We start from the raw sequence: 23,352 nt of genomic DNA on the forward strand, positions 1-23,352 counted from the left end.
GGCGCTGCCTGGGACCTCCGGATGCCGTGCCCTGGGACGGTGGACGCACAGGTCTGGCGGCCTGTGCCTGCTGGAGCCTAAGGCCACTTTTCAAATGTATGAAAGTGCAAATAGCTAATTTAACTCTCCTGGTTAAAAATAAAAATTTCCTCACTTCAGTCAAAGGAGCATGAAATTTTTAGCCTATAGAAAATGACTGAGTGACTCAGTGGAAAGTGCCAGAACAGGCCATGCTGGCCGACCCATCGGTCTTCCTATCTCTGGAGAGTTCAGGCCACTGCTTCACCGTCAGTTCCTCTTTATCCACTGGAAGGCCGCTGTCCCACCAGCCAAGAATGGGCTGAAACTCCAGGAAAATTCAAACCTGTAGACTCTGATCCAGTTAGTGGGGGCCATCAGAGCCAAGCGGCCCCGGGGCTTGGAGAGGCACAGTGCTGGGTCCCATTTCTGTTGCACAGTTAAGCTGCTGGGCATGATATGAAAGATGGAAATGTGCTCTCTGTGGTGGATAGAGGATATAGCTGTCCGGAATGTTGCCTTGGAGAAAAACATCTCTCTCCTTGGTGGGTATGGAGGGTGCACTGGCGCCCCCAGGACCACCACTGTCCTCGGGAGCTGGTGTGTCCCGTGTCATAAGCATGGGCCATGGACTATAGTTACTCAAAAGATCCCAGAGACCCAAGAGAAGGCGAGCTCTCCCAGGGGCCAGAAAGAGCGCCCTCCCTACTGATGCTGCGGCTGTGCCATCCACAGTGATCAACTCCAACTGTAGGAACACCCCTCGGTGAGCTACTGTGAGCTGTCCTGCAGGATGGAGGGCGAGAGAACCCAGGGACAACACCCAGCTCCCCGGGGGCAGGAGTGGGGGCTTCCAGAAGGGCGTGGCAGCTTGCCAGCTACAGGACTGAAAGGGGAGCTCTGTCTCTGAGCTCAGTCCTCAAGTCAGCACCAGGAATGAGTTAATGTCTCAGGGGACCTCCTGTGAGAAGTTGAGGATTTTCTTCCCTTAAGCACTGAGAACAGTAATTTTTATTGCTATCTTTTTTTTAATCATGAGTCTCCCTAGATATTCCCATACCTTCGATTCACAAACCCCTTGTGTGTGAGAGGCTCTGGGGGATGAAGGAACAGGAAGCTCAGGGAAGCTGGGCTTTCCCCACCCTTCCCCTCCACCAAGCATCACCCCAAGGGGCAGTGACAGTCCCAGGGACCCTAGGAGAGCCAGCATCCTGGAAGAAGAGGCACATGGTGGAGGGAGGGGCACAGGGAAAGCAGGTGACTTGTCTTCTAAAGCTCACATCCCGGGCGGGAGAGGAAAAGCTCAGGACACGAGAGACACAGTCTCTGGATTTAGGTGGGGTCACCTCATTTTCTTCTTACTCCCAATCTTTAAAACTCACAGGGCATATTATGAGATATAATGGATGGGTTTCTGGTCCAGAAGCCAGTGGCAGAGCAAGAACTAAAACCTAGGTCTCTCACCTTGCTTCAACTGTGGGCATCAGGAGTAATGAGGGGGCCAGGCCAAATGTTCTGGAACATTCTGAACCCATGGTGACAGCAAATAGAAACACCTTCTTATCTTAAATGACACAGAAGCCTGCCCTGCATTCATTTCCAGGGCACTCTCATATGCACTGCCCACCCTCACTTCTGATGAGGATAGAACAGAAACATGGTCTGACTTTGGTCGAGGAAACACAGCCGAAACTAGAAGTGCTACCCATGGTGAGCAGTCCAAAGGATATTAAGCCAACAGCAACTCCACGTTGCGTGACGTGAAGACTGCTCAAATAGATATTTGAGGTCCACAGTTTGCGAGGTAAGAAAAAGCAATGCCAGTGCCTATCTGTCTCAGAGAAGTGATGTGAGTTACCTAATCTTAGGAGAGCTAAATAAAGGCGAAGTCTTACCCTAAGCAGCAGCAGCTTAGCCTCCTACTCAGCTCCATGGGGCTGGAAACAGGGGAGCTGAGAGGAGAGTGTCTCACATCGTAGAGCGAGCCCGTTCAGTTCAGCGGCTCCCGAGTGAGGAGGACGGCCGCCACATGAGCCCTGCACGGCCTGCCCGCGGCAGGGTCACCGCCCAGCTCCAGGGAGAGACTCCGTTTGTGAGAAGCGATTGGCATCAGCCTGCACATTACTCACAAAATAAGAATTTTCGGCTACAATCTGTTCTTACCAGCCTGGAAAGAGCGCTCCCATCCACGCTGACCGCTAGTGTGTCCTACGACTCCCCATTCCTCTTCCCCTGCTCCCCAGGCCACCATCCTCCCCACGTGGTCTCCTTAAGGAAGTCAAGAGCTGGCTCTAGCAGACACTCAGCCCCCAAAGACATCTCCTAAGGCGTGTGGGAAAGCAAGCACTCTGAATTACTTGGTCCCAACACCATGAGCTTGACCTACCCAGATAATGAAGCCAAACTGGATGCTTCTCCCTGTTTGATTGTGACGTGGAAGTCACCTGCATGGAACTTGGGTACAAAATCCAGACCACCACCACTGGAGGCAGGGAGGAGGCTGGGGTGGGGGGCAGGGCTGGGTCTTGACACAAGAAAGTTAAGGATGTGAGAAGCAAAGCTGGCGTGAGGACACCTGCCCCGTAGAGGACGCCTCTTCCAGTTGTCACAGCTCATCAGAGAGCCTGTTTCTACCCCAACAGAGGGCACAGGCAGCTCTGTCGTCTGCAGCAAAACACAGGGCAAGAGGAAGATGACAGCCCCATGAAGTCGGGAGCCGCCTTTTCACAGAAAGCCCCAGTGGAGGAGAGCAAACCCCCTAGAAATGCAGTATGGGTCTGCACAATTACAGACAGAGAAATCAGGAGACTTTCTAAATTTCTGTAAAAGCCTTGAAACAAGAGGGTGTGACCATTTCAATATAGACTGATGCGGGATGGAAAAGAGGATATGGAAAATATGAAGAGCCACCACAGGAAAACGAATTTATTAACCCAGTGCAGGAGAAAGATACTTCTAGGCTAAACCTGGCTCGGGCTTTTGCCAGGATGAAACTGAACCACACAGCCACGCTCCGTTACAACAGCGATGAACGGACACCGCAGTGAAGTGGGCGCCAGACGCCTGCCCACACTCGCTCAAGTCTCCCGCCCCCGACGCCGCACAGCTGGGAAATATGTGTCAGAATGATAAACCAGGGCACCTCTGACCCGGTGACTTCACTTCTAGCAATCTACCCAAAGAAAACAACAAGCTAGGTCTGCACAGGTGTTTACAATAGTGAAAAATTGCAAACAAGCTAGTATCTAACAGTAGGAGTTTGGCTTTAAAAGTTATGATTTATCTACAAAATGGAAACTATATATAGCCATTAAACAACCTTAAAAATTTAGTTATTAGCAGATGTTCATAACAGATTGCCAAGTGAAAAAATTAGTTTATAGGACAATCTCTAGGTTATACTTCCACTTTTATTAAAAGTGCATTGACGTGTAAATATGCATAAGACTGAAATGAAATATACCAATGTTAAAAATACTTACAGCTGGTTCGTCAGATAATAGGTGTGATGGTTTTTTTTTAATCTTGCTTGTATCTAATCAGTATGGATTCACGTATAATGAATAAATGTGTGATGGATAAGCTCTCCACCCCTGCAGAATGGTGCCTTCATATGGCTTATTCCTGCCACACATCATACAGGTGCGTCCCTCAAAAATCAGAGTCCCGTGAAAATTTAACAGAGATAACACTAAAAAGAAAAGGAAAAAAAATACGGAAGTCTCCCTAACTACCTGATTTCCCTTAAAAATAACCATATGGAAATCTTTTAGTGCCCAGCTGCTGTTTCATTTGGAAGATACAAGTATTCTGTTCCCCAGCACACGCAGGTTTACCCCGTATACCAGCTCACCTGATGAAACTGTAACCTTTGGTCACACGTGCCATTGACAATGGGATTGCATTTAAGCGGTGAGATGCTTTGAGTGGCGTAAGGTGTTGGAAATCTTGAACCACCAGTTGTTGGAGTTGACAGGGGTCGCTTCACAGAGAGGAGATCACAGACCCTCCGTGTTAGAGGAAACAACAGCCATCTGGCCCATCCCCTCCTTCCAAGGCTGGGCTGCCCTCCACTGTGCCCCTGCCTAGTGGCCGTCTGACCTAGGTCTGAAGACCCCTTCCACCCCCCTGTCCCTCTGCCCAAAACCTCCCCAAACAATCCGTCTTATCTTCAGACAGTCTCAGAACAGATGAAGGGGCTGGGAGCAGCTCAGGGAGACTCTGGTATTATAAGGTCAGGATATAATGAAAAGTAAATATTTGGTCTTTGTCTCTGGTTCCTGGCAGGCACGGGGCTCCCCAACCCTCAGCCTTTCTGGAGCAATGAGGGCCTTTTGTAGGTTAACGAGATGACTGGTGGCCGGGGGCCCCTCATAGCTTCAGGCTGGAGGCTGGCACCAGAGAGACCAAGGCAGATTAGAGGGGACCTCTCAGTGCCCCCTCTCAACCTTTGGGGAGGGGAAGGAGCTGGAGATGCAGTTAGTAACCACTGGCCAGTGATTTAATCAGTCATGCCAGCATTGTGGCACCTCCATAGAAACCCCTAAATGATGGGATTCGGGAGCTTCTGGGTTGGTGAACACATCAAGGTGCTGGCAAGGTGGTGAATCTGGGTGCCCAGTCTCATGGGGCTGAGCCCTTAACTTATGGGATCTGACGCTCACTCCAGGTAGACAGTGTCAGAAACCAACTGGCTTGTAGGACACCCAGCCGGTGTCAGAGTTGGAGACGTGGTGGAAAAGACACCATGCATTTCGAGTCAGAAGTTTGTGGTAAAAATAGTTCAAGAGTTAAAAGCACATAAGAGAAAATCTTCAAACCAACTTCGCTAGTGCAAATACACTTACCCGATCAAAGCAGCCCAGGACCAACCTGCTAATCTTATCATCTGTGGCTCTATGAGAAGGAGTCAGCAAACAGACCTGGGGGCACACACCGAGCGTCAGCGACCTAATGTGCGAAGTCAGGAGACAGACGGGCGACCGCCTGAGTTCAGCAGGCTGAGAGTAACACAGCTGCGCTTTCCAAGGGGCAGAGGGACGGGCACCGCTACACAGTCCTCTGCGTCCCAGGCACTGTGCTGAGCACTTCACACACGGCCTGCCTTAATCTTTTCCAGAACCCTACCAGGTGGGTGATATTGTCCCCATTTAACAGATAAATAAACTGAGTCTCAGAGAGGCTAACTAACTTCCCTGAAGTCGCACTGCAGGTGAATGGTGGAGCAGGAAAGTTTGCTTGGGTCTTTCTGAGTATGAAACACATCCTCTTAACCGCTGTGCAACACTGGCTCCCAGAAGCTGTTTTAGGCAAAGTGTCTCATTACTGGAATACTCTAGTGCACTGCAAGAGATCAGATATTCTCAAGGTCATCATCTTCATCATGCTCACTGTCACCATTAATAGTATTTCCTACAGGCCACATGTGTGGCTTCCCTGCAGGACTGGCCGTATGATTTATGCGGCCCAGTGGAAGATGAAACACAAGGACCTCATTACTAGGAATTTCAAGACAGTGGCTGCAGAGCGTTAAACCAAGGACAAGGCCCTTCCGGGCCCGGGGCCCTGTGCCGCTGCCCATCGTGTGCCCATGAAGCCGGCCCTGCTTCCCTGTGTTCCTCTGCTGGCACTCAAATAAAATAAGATTCTCTTGAATCAGAAATTCTTGTGGTAAAGAATTCATCCAGTGAGCTTTTCGACTGCCTTCATTATACACCCTGTGATTCCATGACATGAGAAACTCAACAATTGATTTAAAATGCCCCCGGCTAGACACTAAAGTCACAGCTGGCTGGAATTGTGACTTTCCTGCCCCCTGAAAACATGGGGACATCTTCATCTCGCTGACCAGCCTCAGCAGCTTAGCTCACAGGGGAGAAGGAAAGTCCTTGGTGGACAAACATATGGACACATGGACTGGACGAGCCGGCTCCCCTGCGGCCGCGTCCCCAGGGAGGGTGTCCTGTAACACAAACAGCATCCTCAAGCCTGTTTCACCTGTGCCGCCCGGTTCCGGCTGGGTTGGGATGCAGGCTGACTTCTAGGGCAGCTGGTCAGTCACTTTGAAAAGAGGAATATCTGATTTCAGGCTTCCATTCTTGCCGTGTTTATGCTGAGGCCTTTCTAGCCCTTTCAAAATGTGCTTTTCAATCCCTCAGATATCTTTTTCTCCTTCTTTAAAGGCCTCCCTTCTTCCCCATGTTACCCCTTCACCCTATAAAGTCTGTCAATAGCCCAGACAGAGCCAGGCTGGACATACCCGAGCAGTGGGACCGGAAGTCTTGCTGAACCCCGCTGATGACTCTTAAGGAGAAGCCAGGAGGACCAGGACCAGGACCAGGACCAGGACCAGGTGGGAAACGGCGACTGCTGTCAGCTTGCTCTCAACCTCAGCCCGGCTGTCCCAGCATAGCCGCGGCTCCAGGCAGCTCTGGTCCCTGGCTGACTGAGCAACTCCAGGTCACTGGGAATGCAAACAATCAACGCCATGGGGCTTCCCTTCTTAAAAACCAAGGACCAGCCCACTGACCGGGAAGGGGGAGCTGCAGGAGCGCCACCATCGCCGCAGCCACAGCGCCCCTGGGCCGGCCGGGCCGTGTATGCAGATCCCAGTGGACCTGCCCGGACACCCGCTGAGAGTCTTCAGAGGGAGAGAAAAGGCAAATAAGGAAAAACGTGATCCGTGTATGCTTGGTCCTCCCAGCTAACAATGACTTCAATATCAGAGGAAACTAGAAAACACAGCGTCCCCACGTGGCTTCTGCTCTCCCCTCCACAGCGGCAGGTGCACTCGGCTCTGAATCTCGGAGGGAGCCGGCGTTTGCCTAAGGATGATGGGGGCGATTCAGGGGCAGATTTTCCCACAGGGCTGGGGAGAGGGTCCTACACCCGCCCTTTGTCCTTTCACACCAGGTCCGTCACTGAGAGTCAAGAGCGAAGGCACTTGGCAGTTTTTACTCTCTTATCCCACCAGGACATGACAAATAACTTCAACACGTACCACCACCAAAAACTCCAGAAAAGAACCCACTTCAGGAAATACACAAATCCCAAACATTGTCACGTAGGTGACCAGAAAACACACATACCAACTAGAAGACATTATTTCTAGACACCTGGCTCTTTTTTCCCCCGACCACACTTGGAAGCTGGAGAAGAGAACTCTATTGGGAATGATTAAATACTTTCCAAATCTCTTTAAAAGTTAAAAGCATCGATCTAACAACAATGTTGTCAGCTTCAGGTAACTTTTCTTTTTCTAAATCAGTTTCTCAAGTAGTTGCACTGTTGGGCCTTGCATTTTATTCACTGATGCAATTTAAACACCATCTTTGACTTAAGAAATCCTTCGTTATATCTGAATATCAAATGCAAGCCAGCTTCTCCTTGTTTTCCGTCACAAGAAACAAGGAAAAGAAATAGAAAGACATCATTCTGAAAGGAGGCAGCCGGTCTTCGGAAAGATCTGGCCAAGGGGGGGCTCAAAAAATCTCATCTGATTAAACTTCACTGCATTTTCAAATAACAGCAGCTATGGGAGATTGCCATCTTTCCAGAGAGCAGCATGGGAACCCGACTGACTATGACAAGCACATTTTTGCCTTCACAAGATGAAGTGCTGTCCAACCAATTATTCTTGTCACCTACTGGAACTCTGTCAACCCTTAGCAGTCAAAAGGCAGGTTACTGACTGGCGGGCAGGGACATTCAACTAACCACCAGAACCTTAAAAAGAGGACATGTCCCAACAAGCAAAAGGACACGTGTTCTCAACTTTGGCCCTGCTTCCCTTAAAACCATCCTCTCTGCGCTCTCTATGCCCTTGCTCGTCTCTTTCCCAAGGCAGACAATTCAATTACACTAAGATGCATTGTGATAATGATCGTAAGTTGGGGTGCAAAGAAATGAGTGTAGTCCTGATCCTCGGGGAGGTGCCAGGATCGTGAGCAGACAGACAAGAAAACACTCAGCACACTCTGTGATAATGAAGTCCTGGGAGAGGTCTGAACAAAGTGTGATCGGGACAAACTCCCTTGAAGAGACTCAGCTCAGATGTCACCTCTTCTGAGAAGCCATCCGTCTGTCCCCAGGTTGAGGCGGATGAGTATGCAGTGAAGAAATGCTTCCTGAGTACACGGCGTTAGGATCTAGGGGATGCCACGATGAGCCAGCCCAGGAGAGTGCTTACACTCCGGTGAGGGAGACAGAGACAAACAAGGGGTAAATAAATAAAAATATTTAAAAACTGCAACTGATGCCGTGAAAGAAGCAAACAAAAGGAATGAAGTAGGACCAAGAAAGGGACACCTATTTTCAGCGGAGTGATGAGAGCAAGCCTTCTGGTAAATGTCATTTAAGCTAAGAACTAAAGGATGTTCCAGGATAAGAGTGCGCCAGCCAACTGAAGAATGGTGGTAGGCGGAATAGAGGAACTGGTCCAGACAAAGGGAATGGGCCTAAGGTGGGTGAGACCGTGGAGTATTTGGAACTGAAAGTCAGGAGGCTACGCAGCTTCCAGTAGAGTGATGACAGTTGTCTGGGCTGATGTGATGACCATGGCAATGGAGAGAAAAGGCCAGACTTAAGGTACATTTTGGTGATATTTCTGAGAAAGCTTGTTGGCTGGGGCTGACGGAAGAGAAAAAAACAAGGATAAGACACACCTTTCTGGCTTTGAATATCTACCTGGGCGGTAATGCCATTCACTGAGACCGGGAAACTTGGGATGGAGTAAGGATGAGTCTGCAAAAAGAAATATCAAGAGTCCCGTTGTACTCATGGTAATCTGGAGATGTCTGTGCACTCCACAGAGGGAGGTGTCAATTAGGTGGCAGCATATAGGCATCTGGAGCTTGGAGAAGAAAGGTCTGAGATGGAAAAATGCATTTTGGAGTTATCAATATAGATGTGGATGAAAATGCCCAAGAAGCGATCCAAGGAGAATGCAGAGCAGAGAGTAGGGATCAAGGAGTCAGAGGAAGTTTCACAAGCTATGTAAGAGCACAAAGGAAGGGTCGGGGGAGGAAGAGAAGAACTCCAACTAGGGAGACTTAGAAAGGTTTGTGGAAGGTGAATCTAAAAAAATAATAACAACCACTACTAAAACCTGTCCAGGTCTAGCTAGCTGTCCCGTCTGTCACATGATGGATCACCAGAGTGGACTGCAAGGGTCTGGCAGTCTAGGCCCTTGACCTTTTCCTCCCCTCGGTTCTGAGTTGTCCTTTCCTATGCTGTGGGATCAGTCAAATAGGGAGGCCACAGGGAGCTTTGACCAAGTACTCACAGAGCCACCCCGCCCTCTCCTGCAGGAACCTCAAAGCCAGCAGTGAATTGCACTCTGCTTCTAATCCTTTCCTTCAGCAGCTTCTTCCACAAAGGGTACCCAACACCTCATCATCACTAATCAAACATTTCCCTTGGCATATGCACATGCTTACATCACACTCACTCTAAAAGCAAAACCAACAGGCCACAATGGAGTCCTGCTCTCCCCCGCATCCACCTTCCCATTAGCGTCCTCTCTTGACTGCCCCCTTGGAAAAATAATTACATTCATCTCTCTCCACCCATTCTCAGCCCACACCAACACGGTGACAGCAGCTACCACTTTGCTGACCCTGCTCTGGCACAGGTCAGTGATGGCCTTGAAATCGATTAATCTGGTGACCACTTTTCAGTACTTAGTTGTTTGACCTCTACAGCATGTGGCACTGTTGCCCACTCCTAGACACCTGCCCTCTCCTGACTCCCCTCCTTACTTCTCAGCCTCGTGTGCACCCTGAAGCGCCTCCCTCTGTCCATCTACAGTCACAAGAGCTCCCCGCAACTCTTCCTGCAGACCCTTTTCTTTCTAGCTTCATGATCTGTCTGGGTGAGCTCATTGACCTCTATGATCATAAATATCACCCCATAAAGGCCCAGCCTCTCACACATCCAACTCCTCAGTGAGCATCTCCACCTGATGTCCCACAAAAAAGTCTAACCCGGGATGCTGAACCAGACTCATCCCCTTCTCCTTCAAACGTGCCACCTCTCTCCGGAATTCCTTTTCTGAACCCTCCCCCACCTCCAGCTGCTCAAGCCAGGAATCCCGAGTGGCTCCATGCCTCCCTCCGGCTCAGCCACTCCGCGCATTTGGTCACTCGGTCCTTCGAGACATCCTCAGAGTCTGGTAATGCATATACCTCTCTGTGCCCTAACTTGGGCCATATCTCCCCCCTGAATCATGGCTGTCATCTTCTAACCAGTCTCAGTGCCCCTGTCTCATCCCCGTCCGCAATTCCTATTTTACCCAACATTGGTATAATAATTATAACAACAAAGACTTGGAGAGAACCCAAATGTCTATCAATCAGGGACTGTTTAAATCAATTATCATACAAGCAGACAGTGGACTAGTATCAAATATACATATATACACGTACGACATATAATATCACATGCGTGTGTACCCAGAGAGATTAAATGAAAGCAAGTTGCAGAACAGTCCGCACAACATGATGCAACTTGCATATTAAGAATAGCATGTTTACACAGGCATAGAAAAACATCTCAAAGAATAGATTAAAAAACTGAGTATTTCCAGAGAGCAGAATTAGGGTGAGAGGCAGTCTTTTACCTCTTTACTTTATGCCATTCTGAAATATTTGAAGTTTGGCTTTTTGTTTGTTTGTTTGTTTATAATGTCACTTTTTTTGTTGTGGGAAAAGAGCCACTGATCCAGAGAACAAAAAGCTTAAAAAGTTTATTTTTTTGACAGTGGATAGTGAATTCTTCGTATCCTTTTATTTGGCTGATAGTTATAGTCTATGTGCAAAATTTTCTAAATCTACATTTTCTAAATGTAGATTGAATACAATCGGTGTTGTCTTTCCCCACAGACTGGAAACGTGCACAGTATCTCTCTGCCGTAGTACATAACAGGCGTGTAACTCTTAAAAACAGGGAGTGAAAGGAAGGAAAGAGTTTTCGATGTTGGCTTGCTTTACCTTCTATTAGGCTACAGCTGAGCCATTTGAATGAAGCTGTTGTACCAACAGAAACACAAAAATATTGCCAATCAATGTCTTGGTCTCAGAAAACAGTCAACCGCTGTGAGGAAATGAGGGGAAATATCCACGGAAGCGTAATCTACCAGGCCTTGGATAGTGTACAAGCCTTCTTTCATCTCTGAACTTTATCTCAGTGTTTACCAAGGGAAGAGAGCAGAGAGGTGTCAACACACCCACGCCTTTGGCGGGAGGCTGACAATGCAGTGGGCATTCCAGAGAGGGGCTCACCGCCACCGTTTCTCAAGGCGAAGGCTCTCTAGGAACTAACACCGGTAGGAACATAGAAACAGCTGCTGTCAGCACTGGAAATATCAGTAATAGCTATACTCTGCTTCCCAATATATTTATCTATTGTGCTTTCTGGTCCCTTCCATTAACCAGAGTTGGTTTCCCTGTCTTAGGCAGCAATTTCAGATAACCATCCTCCTGTTGGACCAGATCCCCTTGGAAGGTCTGGAGTGAAGAGAAAGGCTTCTGTCATCTGCCCTTTGGGCTGTGTGGTCACGGCTAAAACTGAGGAAGGTAATGCCTGCTAGTTTTCTCCATCCTTGCTCACCAGAATCTACCTTCCCCCACCCTTTTTCCCCAACACACACTCCTTTTAAGGTATAGCATTTTATTACAGGTGATAGCTTTATGGAGGCCTGGATATTCAAATTGAAAGTAACTGTTTTATGATCTCTCAAACATTTGAGAATTGGAGTCAATAATGGATGCTCTGATGTGCTGCCCAGACCCCCAAGCCCCCACCTTCAGGACCGACAGATTTGTTCTCCCAGCTGCTGGGAGTGTTGATAAGTGACAACACATCAACCATGTGCCCCTCTAAAGCCATGCCTTGGACTCACCCAGGGCCATGCCCGCTGCCCGACCGCAGCCAGTCCAGTGGCTGGTTGATGCAATGGTGGAAAGGCCAGACATCCTTCCTCCATTTGGAAGGGCCAGCCCTGCACCACAGCTTCCTGTGGGACGTGCTGAGCCCTTGGCAGTGAGTGTTTCCACTTCTCCCTCCAGCCACCCTTGCTTCCCTCTCTCATCCACAGCGATTGACGCTGAGAGCCCCCTCAACAAACATCATGCACACAAGTCTCCACCTCAGAGAGTTTCCCAGGACCAACCAGCAACAATGCCTCAAACCCAGTGTACCAATGTCCTGAAAAGAACCCAAATTTGAATATTCTCAGACTAATCAATAAACTCCTACAAATGATTAGTGCTTCATTTGAAATGTTAGCAATTAATCATGATCAAAAAATCAATGATCCCTCACAGCTTCTATCCTATGATGATTTTACTAATATCTGCTCATCGATGACTTTGAATCCCAGGAAAACACTAGGGGAATAGACTCAGCCTATAATTCCATTACTCTCTATTCTATTCTCAGAAAATTAGTCCAATATTTATTTTTGACACTTTTTTTAGACCATACGTTTTATCCAAATACAAAAGTTAGGGGCCGGCCCCGTGGCTGAGTGGTTGAGTTCTCGCGCTCCGTTTTGGCAGCCCAGGGTTTCAATGGTCAGATCCTGGGCGCGGACATGGCACCGCTCATCAGGCCACATTGAGGTGGCATCCCACATGCCACAACTAGAAGGACCCACAACTAAAATATACAACTATGTACTTGGGGGATTTGGGGAGAAAAAGCAGGGAAAATAAAAAAAGATTGGCAACGGTTATTAGCTCAGATGCCAATCTTCAAAAAAAAAAATTAATAGCCGAACCAATCCCCTGGGACCATCAGTCCCTTTAGAGTGTCTGAGATGAGTGTGGTCAGCTGATATCCATCCATTTCACCCCTAGACAAGTTTGTCTAATTGTGCTTGGTTCATGCTGACTTCCACCCACTTCCTAACAAAGCTGGCTATCAGATCACAACTGTCCACTTAAGTAAAGACTGAGATAAAAACAAAAACTCAGTTGGGTCTGCAGAAGCTGGCCCTGCCTGACACCGAATGGAGAAGAACGCGTTCCGCCTTTCACCTGTTTCCTTTTACTTCACCTCCCTTCGGGCACTGCTATTGCTTCTTCCACCTGGAATTCTCTGGTTTAAAGTCTACAAACTGGGTCTGACCGTGGTTCGCAGCTGCCCAGACTTATTCCCACATTTTTTATGGTAGCATTTTCTTTGGATTGTCGCATCTCCACTCAAAGATAAGTTCACTTCTTCCTGTGACCATTGCTGTCCTTCTTGTGCATTGCCTCTTAAATTCTTTATCATCTCTCTTGGCAGGGATACTGGCTGTCTTGCTTCCTTTGACCAAAATGATCAGAGACACCCAGTGGAGAAAAACAAACCAACGATGGAGGGCCCGTGAAATTTTAAGGAAATGTGAATTAATTGCAAAATGTGGATAATATGAAACACAGTAGAATCAGATGACAAAAAAAAAAGGCACCTAATAATGGCATAAGGTTGAAATTTCTCAAAGCTTCAGTTTTTCCATCTGTAAAATGAGCATAATATTCCATAGGAGTTTTCGAAGGATTTAATAAAGTCACGTATGTATAGTCACACAGACTCAGAATAAGTTTAAATGAAGGGTCCTATTCATATTTGTTTGTAATGATATCTATGAACACTGTTGATATATGGCAATCGTTTCACGAATACCAAATGATGTATTTGGTGGAGACACTTTTTAATCAAAAGAGAATGGACAGCTGTGGGAACTGGGACTCCCGAAGGCCCAGGGGCTTCCGAAGGACGTCAAACCACCAGTCTGGACAAAGGGCTGACATTTACTGCCACCTGTAGGGTGATCAGCAAACTGTGCCACTCTTAAAAATACACAGAAATATGGCCTCTGAAAGATTCCTTCCTCAATTTAAAAGGCATCCTTCGGTCATCACTGTTTGCATATGTTGCAAAAAACAAACCAACAGCAACAACAGCATCAGCCCCACTTCTAAAGGGTCAGTGCTAGTAGCTGATTGAGGAAAGTGGGTAAGTTAAGTCACAATCCTAAACAGCCACACTTGAAAATCACATAAGAAAGGATAAACTCCAGGGCCTACTAAGTGCTCAGCTAGATCGGCCACTAAGAAGTACATGCCCAAGGCTAGTATTCCAAAGGAGGGGACCCACGGGGCCATGCCCTGGGCTGCTTCAAAGTGCTGCCTCTGGATAAGACAACGCTGTTAGCATCCTGACAGCCAATAACGACAGAAGAACTCTCCATTAAGAACAACCCGGAGCAAAGTTACAGGAAATAACAAGAAGACAGTGGTGAAGGGGTTACAAAGAAAAAATACAAAGAAAATTGGAATCACCTTTCAATGCATAAAAATAAGATTTGGAAGAATTCTTCCAATCCACAATCAGTAGGCAGTGCACACTGTAAAAGGGTGGGACCCAAGCTCACATCCTTTCAATGGCTGCCTTAGGGAAGTCAGGGGTGAAGCAGGTTACATGAGCAAGTTGTCTCAGAGAAGACTGTCCGACCTAGAGGGCACATGCCCTGTGTCAGAGGACACTGTTCCCAGGGCCAGCTGACCCCAGCCCTGTGGGACTAAGCAGCATATCCTAGTGGTTAGGGCCATGGGTTCCGGAGCCAGGCTGCCTGGGTTTAAGGCCTGGCTTTACTACTCACTAGCTGTGAAATCTTGGGCAAGTTACTTAATCTTTCTGTGCCTCAGTTTCCATACCTGTAAAATGGGAATAATAGTCCCTGTGCATGATATTGTTGTGGGGATTTAAGAATACTTGTAAAGTGTTTTAAACAACGCAGGGCTGTAATCACTCAATAAACGGTACGAAGAAAGAAGGGGAGGTCCTTTGTCATCAGGTTTCCCAAAGTTTGAGAGAAGCCAGAATCGGGATATTTTTTAGGTGAAATATTATTAAGTATAAGTAAATAATTCAAAGATTCTCAAAATCCTGTGTGAGCCAAAACATACAGGCCTATGGGCCACATGCAGTCCAGAGGCGTCTGATGCCTCACGCCTCGTGCTGTGGGAGAAGCAAAGCTCAGGAGGCAGACAGGCCTCAGACCCGCTTCCCACTTTGCCCCCGGCTCCATGATGCTGAGAGAACAGTGGCTGGAACCCGGGAGGCAGGAGCCCACCACGGAAAGTCGTGTGACAGATTACGAGGAGCGAGTGACAGATGGCACTCCCGCCCAAATGTAATAAAGAAAGTGCTCTCTGAGACTTCAAGGAAGGCGCTAATATACAGGGGGTGTGGGTGTGGGGAGAAATAGCTCCCTCCTCATCCCTAGGGGCTTGATTCAAGGTCTAGAATGTGTACCATCATCTACCCTAGAGGGCTCTGCGAGTGACACACACCCACTCCAGCCGCCAAAATAGAGTCCTTCCCTTCACTCCATTTTCAAAGGACAATTTCTCCTTTAAAATTGCCCAGTGAGTCCATATCCACAGCAGCTGCCAAGATGGACAGATACACCGGCCGGCCGGCCATTCAGCAGACGGCAGTCAGACCTGCCAGTCTACGTGCAAAACTAAATAAATACAAGAATGAAAGGCAAGGAAACGAGTATCAACACCATTGAAAAACAACCATTTTAAAACAAAAAAAAACACTAAGAAAATGAGGTATTCTTTTTCAAAGTTTAAGCTGCTGCCCTTTTCTTCATTCTCCTTCAATATTGCAAGCCCACTGTCTTTTCTGGCATCATTTGAAGCCAACCAGACAGATTTATAACAAGATGCTGGTCCTTTTTGATTCTACTGACAAATATGCAGCCCATCTGCCTCCCATCAACGACGGAGCACGTGAAGATGGAGCAACAAGATATTTTTAAACACTCCTTTAATTAATTCATTCCAAGGGCTTGGCACATGGTGGTCGAGGGGTGAGCGGTGGCAGTGGCGGGAGAGACCAGTGCAATCATGGTAAATAGAGAGATTTGCCGTAATCTGGATTCCAAAGCCCTTGCTACGAAGTCCGCTGCGTGCCCCAACAGCTGCTGAGGGTACGGAAAAGGGGCCTGCGTTGACGCAGGCTGCGGCCTATGTTAGAGTTTTCAGACTTCCAGGACAAGTGCTTAAAATGCAAATAAAACTAAAATTTTATCTTGAGGATGACTCTTCTGCCCACTATGGCTAGAAGATTTTAAATTATCAGTGTCTTATTTGATAAAAATAATTACAGCAGGCGACTGAAATGAAGAGCAGAGTCAGTGTGTTCCGAGAGGCAAGCCAGTCCCATGGGGGGAAAAATCATTACAGAGGACAATTTAGTTTGCCTTTACAAGGGGGAAAACCAGACATCTGGGCATTGTGTGATACAGCCGTGGAGGAGGGTGGAGAGGGGAGATTTTCATTGAAATCAACCTGTGTGGAGCTTCAAACTGTGAAAAAGCTTTGCAATCCTGGATCTGTAGGATTCATGGCACACTGACCCAGAAATCTCAGACTTAGCTGTTAAATATTGCCTGTTTTTGCAGCCGAAGGACCATCTCTTAAGGACTTTTCCTGGTCTGACAATTCCCTTACATCTGAAGCCAGAGGAGACAGCAGCTAATTGTGTCACATGAAAGAGGAGAAGAAGTGGCCATTGCTCCTGATGGACAGACTCATCTTTTGGTTTTTAACATCCTGGCTTTTCCACTTCCCAAGTTTCATTTGGATTTAGAAATTAATTCTTGAGAATTAAGCTTCCGACCGCTCACAAGAGACTGTCTTAACAACACGAAACAGCTTTCTCACAGTCCCACTAACATCTATTTTACCCAGGGAGGCTGATTTTTATATTCCTGAAAATGAGAAAATGAGAAATGAAAACCACAGCGACGGCTAAGGCGTGCAATATGCAAACCCCTCTGGACCCCGAACCGCACGCCCTCCACTCACTTCCTAATAAGTCCACTGCGTGGCTCTTCCTCTGACCGCCTCAGCCTCATTCCTGAGGGGAAGAGCAAGAAGGCAATCGTTTTGCTTTTGTTTGCTTGAAATAATAAATCCAGAGGTCTCCCTTGCCAGGGTCTTTTGCTGTCAGCAGTTTTCTGTTTCATTTGCTTTCTAAGTTAAACTGAAACCCAAGCTCTCACGGTTGGCTTTTGCCCTGACCCCTTGGCTCCTGGGAACTGATCAGAAGGCAGATGGCCTTGGGTCCCTGACATACATGGTCACCTAGCCGCCCCCTAGCCCCAGAACGTATTTCTAAAATGTCCACCTCCACAGCGTCTGGGCATCCAATAATCTCAGTCCATAATGGACACTAACCTGTCTGCCACCAGCTTCTCATAATCTCTTTCCAATTTGGGTCTGAGACCCAAAATCGTAATTCTAGCCATGTCAGGAGACTCAGAAAAAAGAATGCTCAGCTATCAAATTAGACCCTGCTCTGCAAGAAAATACCTCTCAGGGCCTGGGAACTCCCAGAGTCCACTGCTGACTTTTATAGAAACTGGATACTAATGATCCCAATTCCAAATAACCAGAAACCTCAAATAACCAGACCCTGTTTGAGTATGCTTTGCAAAAGCAAAGACCAAGTGCACAGGCTGATAATAAGAATATTCCAAAAGGCAATTTGCAGGGTGTGTACGCCAAGGGTTTGAGAGCAAGCTGGTAACTTTCTGTGCCAGACATGCCTCGTACACTCTTCAGTGATAACTGACACTTCCAGATGACAACCCACAGGTCCTGCCAAGTCCTGGGATCTTCCTGGAAAGATGACGCCACGTTCTATACCATCTTATTCTTAAAGCTCAAGCTCATTGGACTGCCTGCTTCACAGTTATTGGAAGAATCAAATGTGATTATGCACAAAAACAAGCTTTAAAGTGGAGAGCTAAACAAACAGAAGATGTCACTATTGCTTCTAATAATTCTTTAAAAATTGGTAATCGACATATGTTGCTAACTAACTACATCATCAAATAATTGGTAACCGGGACGGTCAGTTTACCATACTGCCCCGGGCCCCAACATTCTGGGTCAGAGTTGAACTGCTAAGACATACACTGAAAGCATATAACCATATTGCTATTTTCGCTTCTTTCGCAGCAACATATGTTTCAAGGAAACAGCTTCAACCTTGTAAGAAGGAAAAGGCTAACAAAGGAGACCAGCCTGAGGATTCTCGGTGAACTTCCCTTTATAAAGCACCTTAACCAAAGACGTGGGATGAGGAGAGAGGATCTCACCAAACGATATGGACAATTTCCTAACCAAAGTCCTCGCCTGGAGCCAGCCTTCTCGAAGCCGGCTCCCAGACCGGTCATGCCTTTGCACCCCCGGGGTGCCCAGCATGTGAGAGCCACCCAACAAGTACTCAGTCAGAGCTCCTGGAAGAAAAGGTGGAAGAAAGGAAGAGAAGAAGCAAGGAAAGACCAGGGCTTCTGAGAACGTCACGTGCTCATCAGTTACTGCTCCTAACTGATCATAGGTCATAGATTTTTATGTGTTTGCCAACCTTTCAAATTTTCTCAATTCTTTTATCTCCTAAATACAAATTTCTTTGGCCAACCTTTTCTTAACTACGCACAGTGCACAAATGCGCATTAATTGCAGGTCAGTCTTTTAAAAATACTGAAAATCACTTCTGCTCTATATTTAACGTCAAATCATTTGGCAGTTCTCATTTAGGACAAAGGTGAGATAAACACACTTAATTTGGGTTTTTTGTTGTTGTCTTAACCCCTCCGTTCACTATCCAGCCATCAAAATAAGGAGCGAGTTGGATGCAGAATTTGAGAGACCACCACCATCCATCTCTTTCAGAGATGTTTTCCGACCTCGCCTTTACCAGCAGGGCTAAATCTGGAAGGCGCTGAAGGCAGCCCCAACTGCCTCTGCATCTTTGCTAATAGGAAAAGCTGTTTAATCAAACAGGGGAAGGCACTGAGGCTGAGCCATACGGGCTGTTAATATTTAATTCCAAAAATCTGCGTTAGCACGATGTACCACCCTCCTTGTACACAGGTGTCTTTCCAGAGCATCCTTTTGAAGAAATAATAATCCAAAAGGTCCACACTGCTGGACTGTTAGGACGAAAAGAAAGAAGAAATCTCAGGCTACCACAAAATGCCAGACCCCTCTGGAAGGACTCCAGGAGACAGAAGAGGGACGAGTTCCTTCTCCTGGACACAGAGAGACAGTTTCAGAAATATTTTCCCTTTTCGGAGTTGAAGTCTAGAGATCTGAGTTTGGAACCAGCTCTTTGCTCCTAGAGACTCATTCCCCCAAAATAAACGTGCAGAGTTGGTAAAATTTATTAGAGAGAAACTCCGGAAAGCGCCCGCCCTAAGGACTCTACGCCTGTGCGCAGAGGAGCTGCGGCTATTTGCTTTCCGCATAATATGGATCCAGTGATCTCCTGCAAGTGGCTAGTGCAATTGTGTGAATTAACCAACGGATGAGCCCCCTAAGCAGTCCTTTTATTCCTGCCCAGCCTCAACCAAGCCAGAAAAGTTTTCTGGGAGACACAATTCCAGGGACGTTGTGCTAGCCCTTTCTTTTGAGGTGTGAGTGTTCAAGGCATCCTCGCAGCACCATCTCCCTCTTGCTAGGACAGCTGTCCTTATTTACCACTGGAAACATTCTCCATCCAACTGCAACCTCAGGAAGCAGGAGGCCACGGGCAGAACGGGGAAGCCAATGGGGACTCCTGTCTCTGCCCCAAACCACTTATTTTCCCGCTTCTTCCTGGGAAGCACCCAAATCTCTTCCACTCTTCCTTAGAGCCGGCCAGGGAGATTCCACCATCCGGGGACAAGAAGCGATCCGAGCAGGCCGGCATCCACTCGGCCATTCTGCAAACCTGACATTCAAGGCCGCGCGCGCTGGTCCTCGCCCCGCCCCGGCCCCGGTCCGGCTCACGCTCATTCATTCCCGGCCGGTCCCACCATCCAGCCCGCGCCGCGCTCCACGCGCCGCTTCCCCGGGCAACGTCTGCCGCTCACGCCGTGCCCAATCCCTTATTGTTTTTAAACCTCAAAAGTAACCACCAGAGGATTTTTTCCCCACACTCTTTTTCACACATCCTTCGAACCCTTTAGATTAAAATAAAACAATCCTCCATCTCTCGCATCTTCAGAAGGTTAAGCGGCAATCTTCAAGAGAGAAAATCAATGCCCTCCCCACCATCCCATCCCCTCCCCGCTCCCCCGCCAAGCCATCGCTCCGCCAGGGTCTCAGAGGCCTGGCGCCGACATCTGTCTCTCCCCATCCCGGAGAGGGGGCCACAAACCCGCGCGCGCCCCCCGCTTCCCTGCGGGTACGAGAAAAGCCCCCTCACCCTTCGGTGGATGCCATGGTGTGGGGAACGCCCCCTCCTCTTCGGCACGATCCGGCAGCGGCGGCGAGGGAGAGAGCGCGCGCCGGGGTGAGCGCGAGTGTGGCCGGGCGCCGTATTTAAGGGGGGGCCTCTCCCCGCCCTCCCACCCCCTCCGGGGTAAGCCCTTCAGCGCCTCCAGGGGCGCAGGAGGCTCCAGCGGGCGCTAATCCGCGTCTCGGCTCTCCACCGCGCGCGCCCCGCGCTCCCCTCCGCCGGCCTCGGTGGCGCTCGGCGGGGCGCTCGGCAGGCTCGGGGCTGGCCTCCCCGAGAGCGCGCCGCCCCCGGGGCTGCGGGAGGGCGCGCTGGAACCGTGCGTCGCTGCCGCCGCCGCTGCCACCTGTGTTTGCCGCGGGGCTCGCAGGCACGGCGAGTGGCGGAGCGCGGGCAGGGAGGGTGGTGGCAGGCGAGGACGAGGAGTGCGTGTGCGGTGAGTGTGCAGGGAAGTGTGTGCGTGCGCGCGTGTGCGGATGTGTGCGCGCCGGGGGAGGCGGTGGAGGCCGCTGCGCCCTGGCTCCGCGCCGCCGGGGAGGGATTGCGAGGTTTAGCCCCGCCGGAGCTGGGGATTTGCAGGCGATCCCTCTCTATTTTCGTCGAGAGCTGACATCACCCGCGCCGCCGCCTCGGGAGACTCCTTTAACTGCCGCCCCCTCGCCCCCCATGTCGAGACGCCGTCCCTCCTCCGCCACCCCTCCCCCCAGCCTCTCGCCATAAATTAGCCGAATAAGAAAAGAGGCCCCGCTGGTCGCCCGGGAAGGCCTGGGCAGCCGTGGCAGGAGCCCAAGATCTAAGGAGACGCTATTGTTTCCTCTGAAGCCCGCGTGGCCTCGGGTCACCTCGCGCGGGGCGAAGCTCAGGCCACGGCGCGGAGACCTGGGGTGCCCCTCCATCCCCGCCTCCCTCGAGCAGCTCTGGGCGCTGCGCCTCACTCCTGGGCACACTTGCTCCGGCTCACACTCACCCTCAAGCTCATCCTCACAGGCGGCACACCCACCCCGTCCTCCCACGTCTCCGGTACCCGGGCCCGCGGAACCCAAGCGGCTGAAGCGCAGCCCAGCTGCGCGCCCTCCCCCGTCGCGGCCCAAATAAATCTCTGGCCTTCAATTATTCATCGGGATTAATATTAATGCAGCTCCCTGCGGGCGGCGGGCGGGGTGTTGGGGAGGTCGCGGTTTTTTGTAAGCCGAGGGCGGTTGGCCCTGGGGGCGCACGCTGGCAAGGTACGGAGAGCCGGCCGAGGCTAGCGGCGGGGGACGCGTCTCCACCCCCTCGGCCCCGCTCCCGGTTGGCTTCTGAGCCCGGGGGCGGCGCGCGCAGACAGATGGGCTCGGGGAAGGGAGGGTCCGAGCCTCCCCGCCGGCTTTGCATAACAATGACGAGACCCGTGCAGATTTTATCTTTGGGACAAAGCTGACACCTACAGCTGCACCACCTGCCGGACGCTGTGAACGCCGGGGAGCGAAAGCCTCACTTTCCTCCTCTGGAAAATGGGACCAAAAATAACCCTCTTTGCAGGGCCGCGGTGAGAATTAAACAGGCTCTCTTGCGAGAGGGATTTGCAAGTGCCAACGCGCCAGAGAGCCGTCAGCGGTGCTAGCCCGTCCCTTGGAACCTGCCAGGCTCTTCCCAGCGGGTCTTGGAACCACGCCGCTCTGGTAGCGGCCGCTCGTCGTTCCTCCCCAGTCTTCTTCCCTCCCAGGGGGAGCGCTCTTCAGTCCCTTGTTGGAGGACGGAGCGCGACGAGCCGCGTGGAGACGCGCGGAGCGCATCCCGGGACCTGCCGAGAGAGGCGGAGTCCCAGCCAGACGGCTTCGAGGTTCAGCGCCAGGCGCAGGCGTCCCGGAGGGCGAGTTCTTCACCACCTTCCCGTCGAGTAATCCGGGGCAAATTCCTCAACCTTTCCTCCTCCCATCTGCAAAACGGGAGTAACATTCCCAACCTCTCAGTGCCGAGAGAACTCAGTGAAATGTAAAAGATACGCAAAGCTCTTAAACTAGAGTCTGGCACCCAGTAAACCCTCAAAACTTGTTCGGTTAAGTCTGAGAGTCGTTGGAGGATAGTTGCTTGAGCACGAGATCCAAGGATGAACACGCAGCTGAGAGCAATAACAAGAAAAAGAGCAAATAACTAAACAGAAGTCTAAAAATAATAAATCTCTGCTCACCTCCTCTCTTCACCTCCCTTCCCAAAATCAGAGTCCGAACATCTTCCTCCATGCTGCCTTCCTCCTCCTCTCCCCTTCCCTTTCCTGCTCTCTCTCTTGCGTGTCTGCCCCGTTAGATTAAACCGATCTGTATCTTAATCATCCCGGGGCCCTTCACAACCCCTCTAATTCTGCATTTCCTTTTTTAAAATTTAGTGATTAAATTAATACGTTAATCTGTATTACATTAACACAATCGGGTACATGTATTTAAAAATAATCATTTGTACATGAAAAACTGCCGTCCTGCACGTTGGCGATCTGTTCGACGCTGCCTTCTCTTTAGCCCCCACCGAAGGGAGATGCGTGCGTTTGTGTCGGAAGTCGTCGGGGGCAGAAGCTTTACACTCTCATTTTGTCTTTACAGTTTAGGGCCTTTACCTCCCTTTCTGCTGAGGTGGCAGCTGGAGAACAAAGCCCTGGGACTCTCCCCCAGGCCGAGACGTTAATGATCCCAGCAGCTCTACCGCAACCCCCTTTAAGACGAGCATGAATGAACTCCTCCATCGTGATCCCCCAGTGGCTGCGCGCAGGCGTGGAGGGCGGCGCCGCAGGACTCAGCGCTGCTGCAGGGAGCAGGGCGCCTGGTGGTCCGTCAACACAGAGTAAGGAAAGGAAAAGAAAAGGGGTACTTTCACTTTTTAAACCAATTAAAAAATACTCTCAGGGCATTATGCTAATGAGATCAGTCAGACAGAGACAGACAAATACTGTAGGGTATCATGTATATGTGGAGTCTAAAAAAGCCAAACATAAAAACAGAGTAGAATGGTGGTTACCAGGGGCTGACGGGTAAGGGAATGGGGAGATGCTCTTTAAGGATACAAACTTGCAAG

The 23,352-nt window shown here is 49.5% G+C and overlaps 1 protein-coding gene across 4 annotated transcripts in view; it reads right to left on the reverse strand.

The window, feature by feature from the left end:
- Window positions 1-21,402, reverse strand: part of SLC1A2 (solute carrier family 1 member 2) — a 137,461-nt gene extending 116,059 nt beyond the window's left edge. The window contains exons 1-2 of one of the 4 annotated variants that reach the window (XM_070487521.1): window positions 6,278-6,467; window positions 4,866-4,940 (exon numbers count right to left, since the gene is read on the reverse strand). In XM_070487521.1, the coding sequence (XP_070343622.1) occupies window positions 4,866-4,906 (41 nt within the window). In that variant the 5' untranslated portion in view covers window positions 4,907-4,940; window positions 6,278-6,467. Of the gene's footprint in view, window positions 1-4,865; window positions 4,941-6,277; window positions 6,468-20,277; window positions 20,936-21,274 lie in introns of those variants that run through there. The other 3 variants (XM_014851038.3, XM_044750042.2, XM_070487524.1) reach the window with 3 other exon arrangements.
- Between the last annotated feature and the right edge of the window lie 1,950 nt (window positions 21,403-23,352).

The sequence above is a fragment of the Equus asinus genome, chromosome 17, assembly GCF_041296235.1.
Source record: "Equus asinus isolate D_3611 breed Donkey chromosome 17, EquAss-T2T_v2, whole genome shotgun sequence".
NCBI lineage: Eukaryota > Metazoa > Chordata > Mammalia > Perissodactyla > Equidae > Equus > Equus asinus.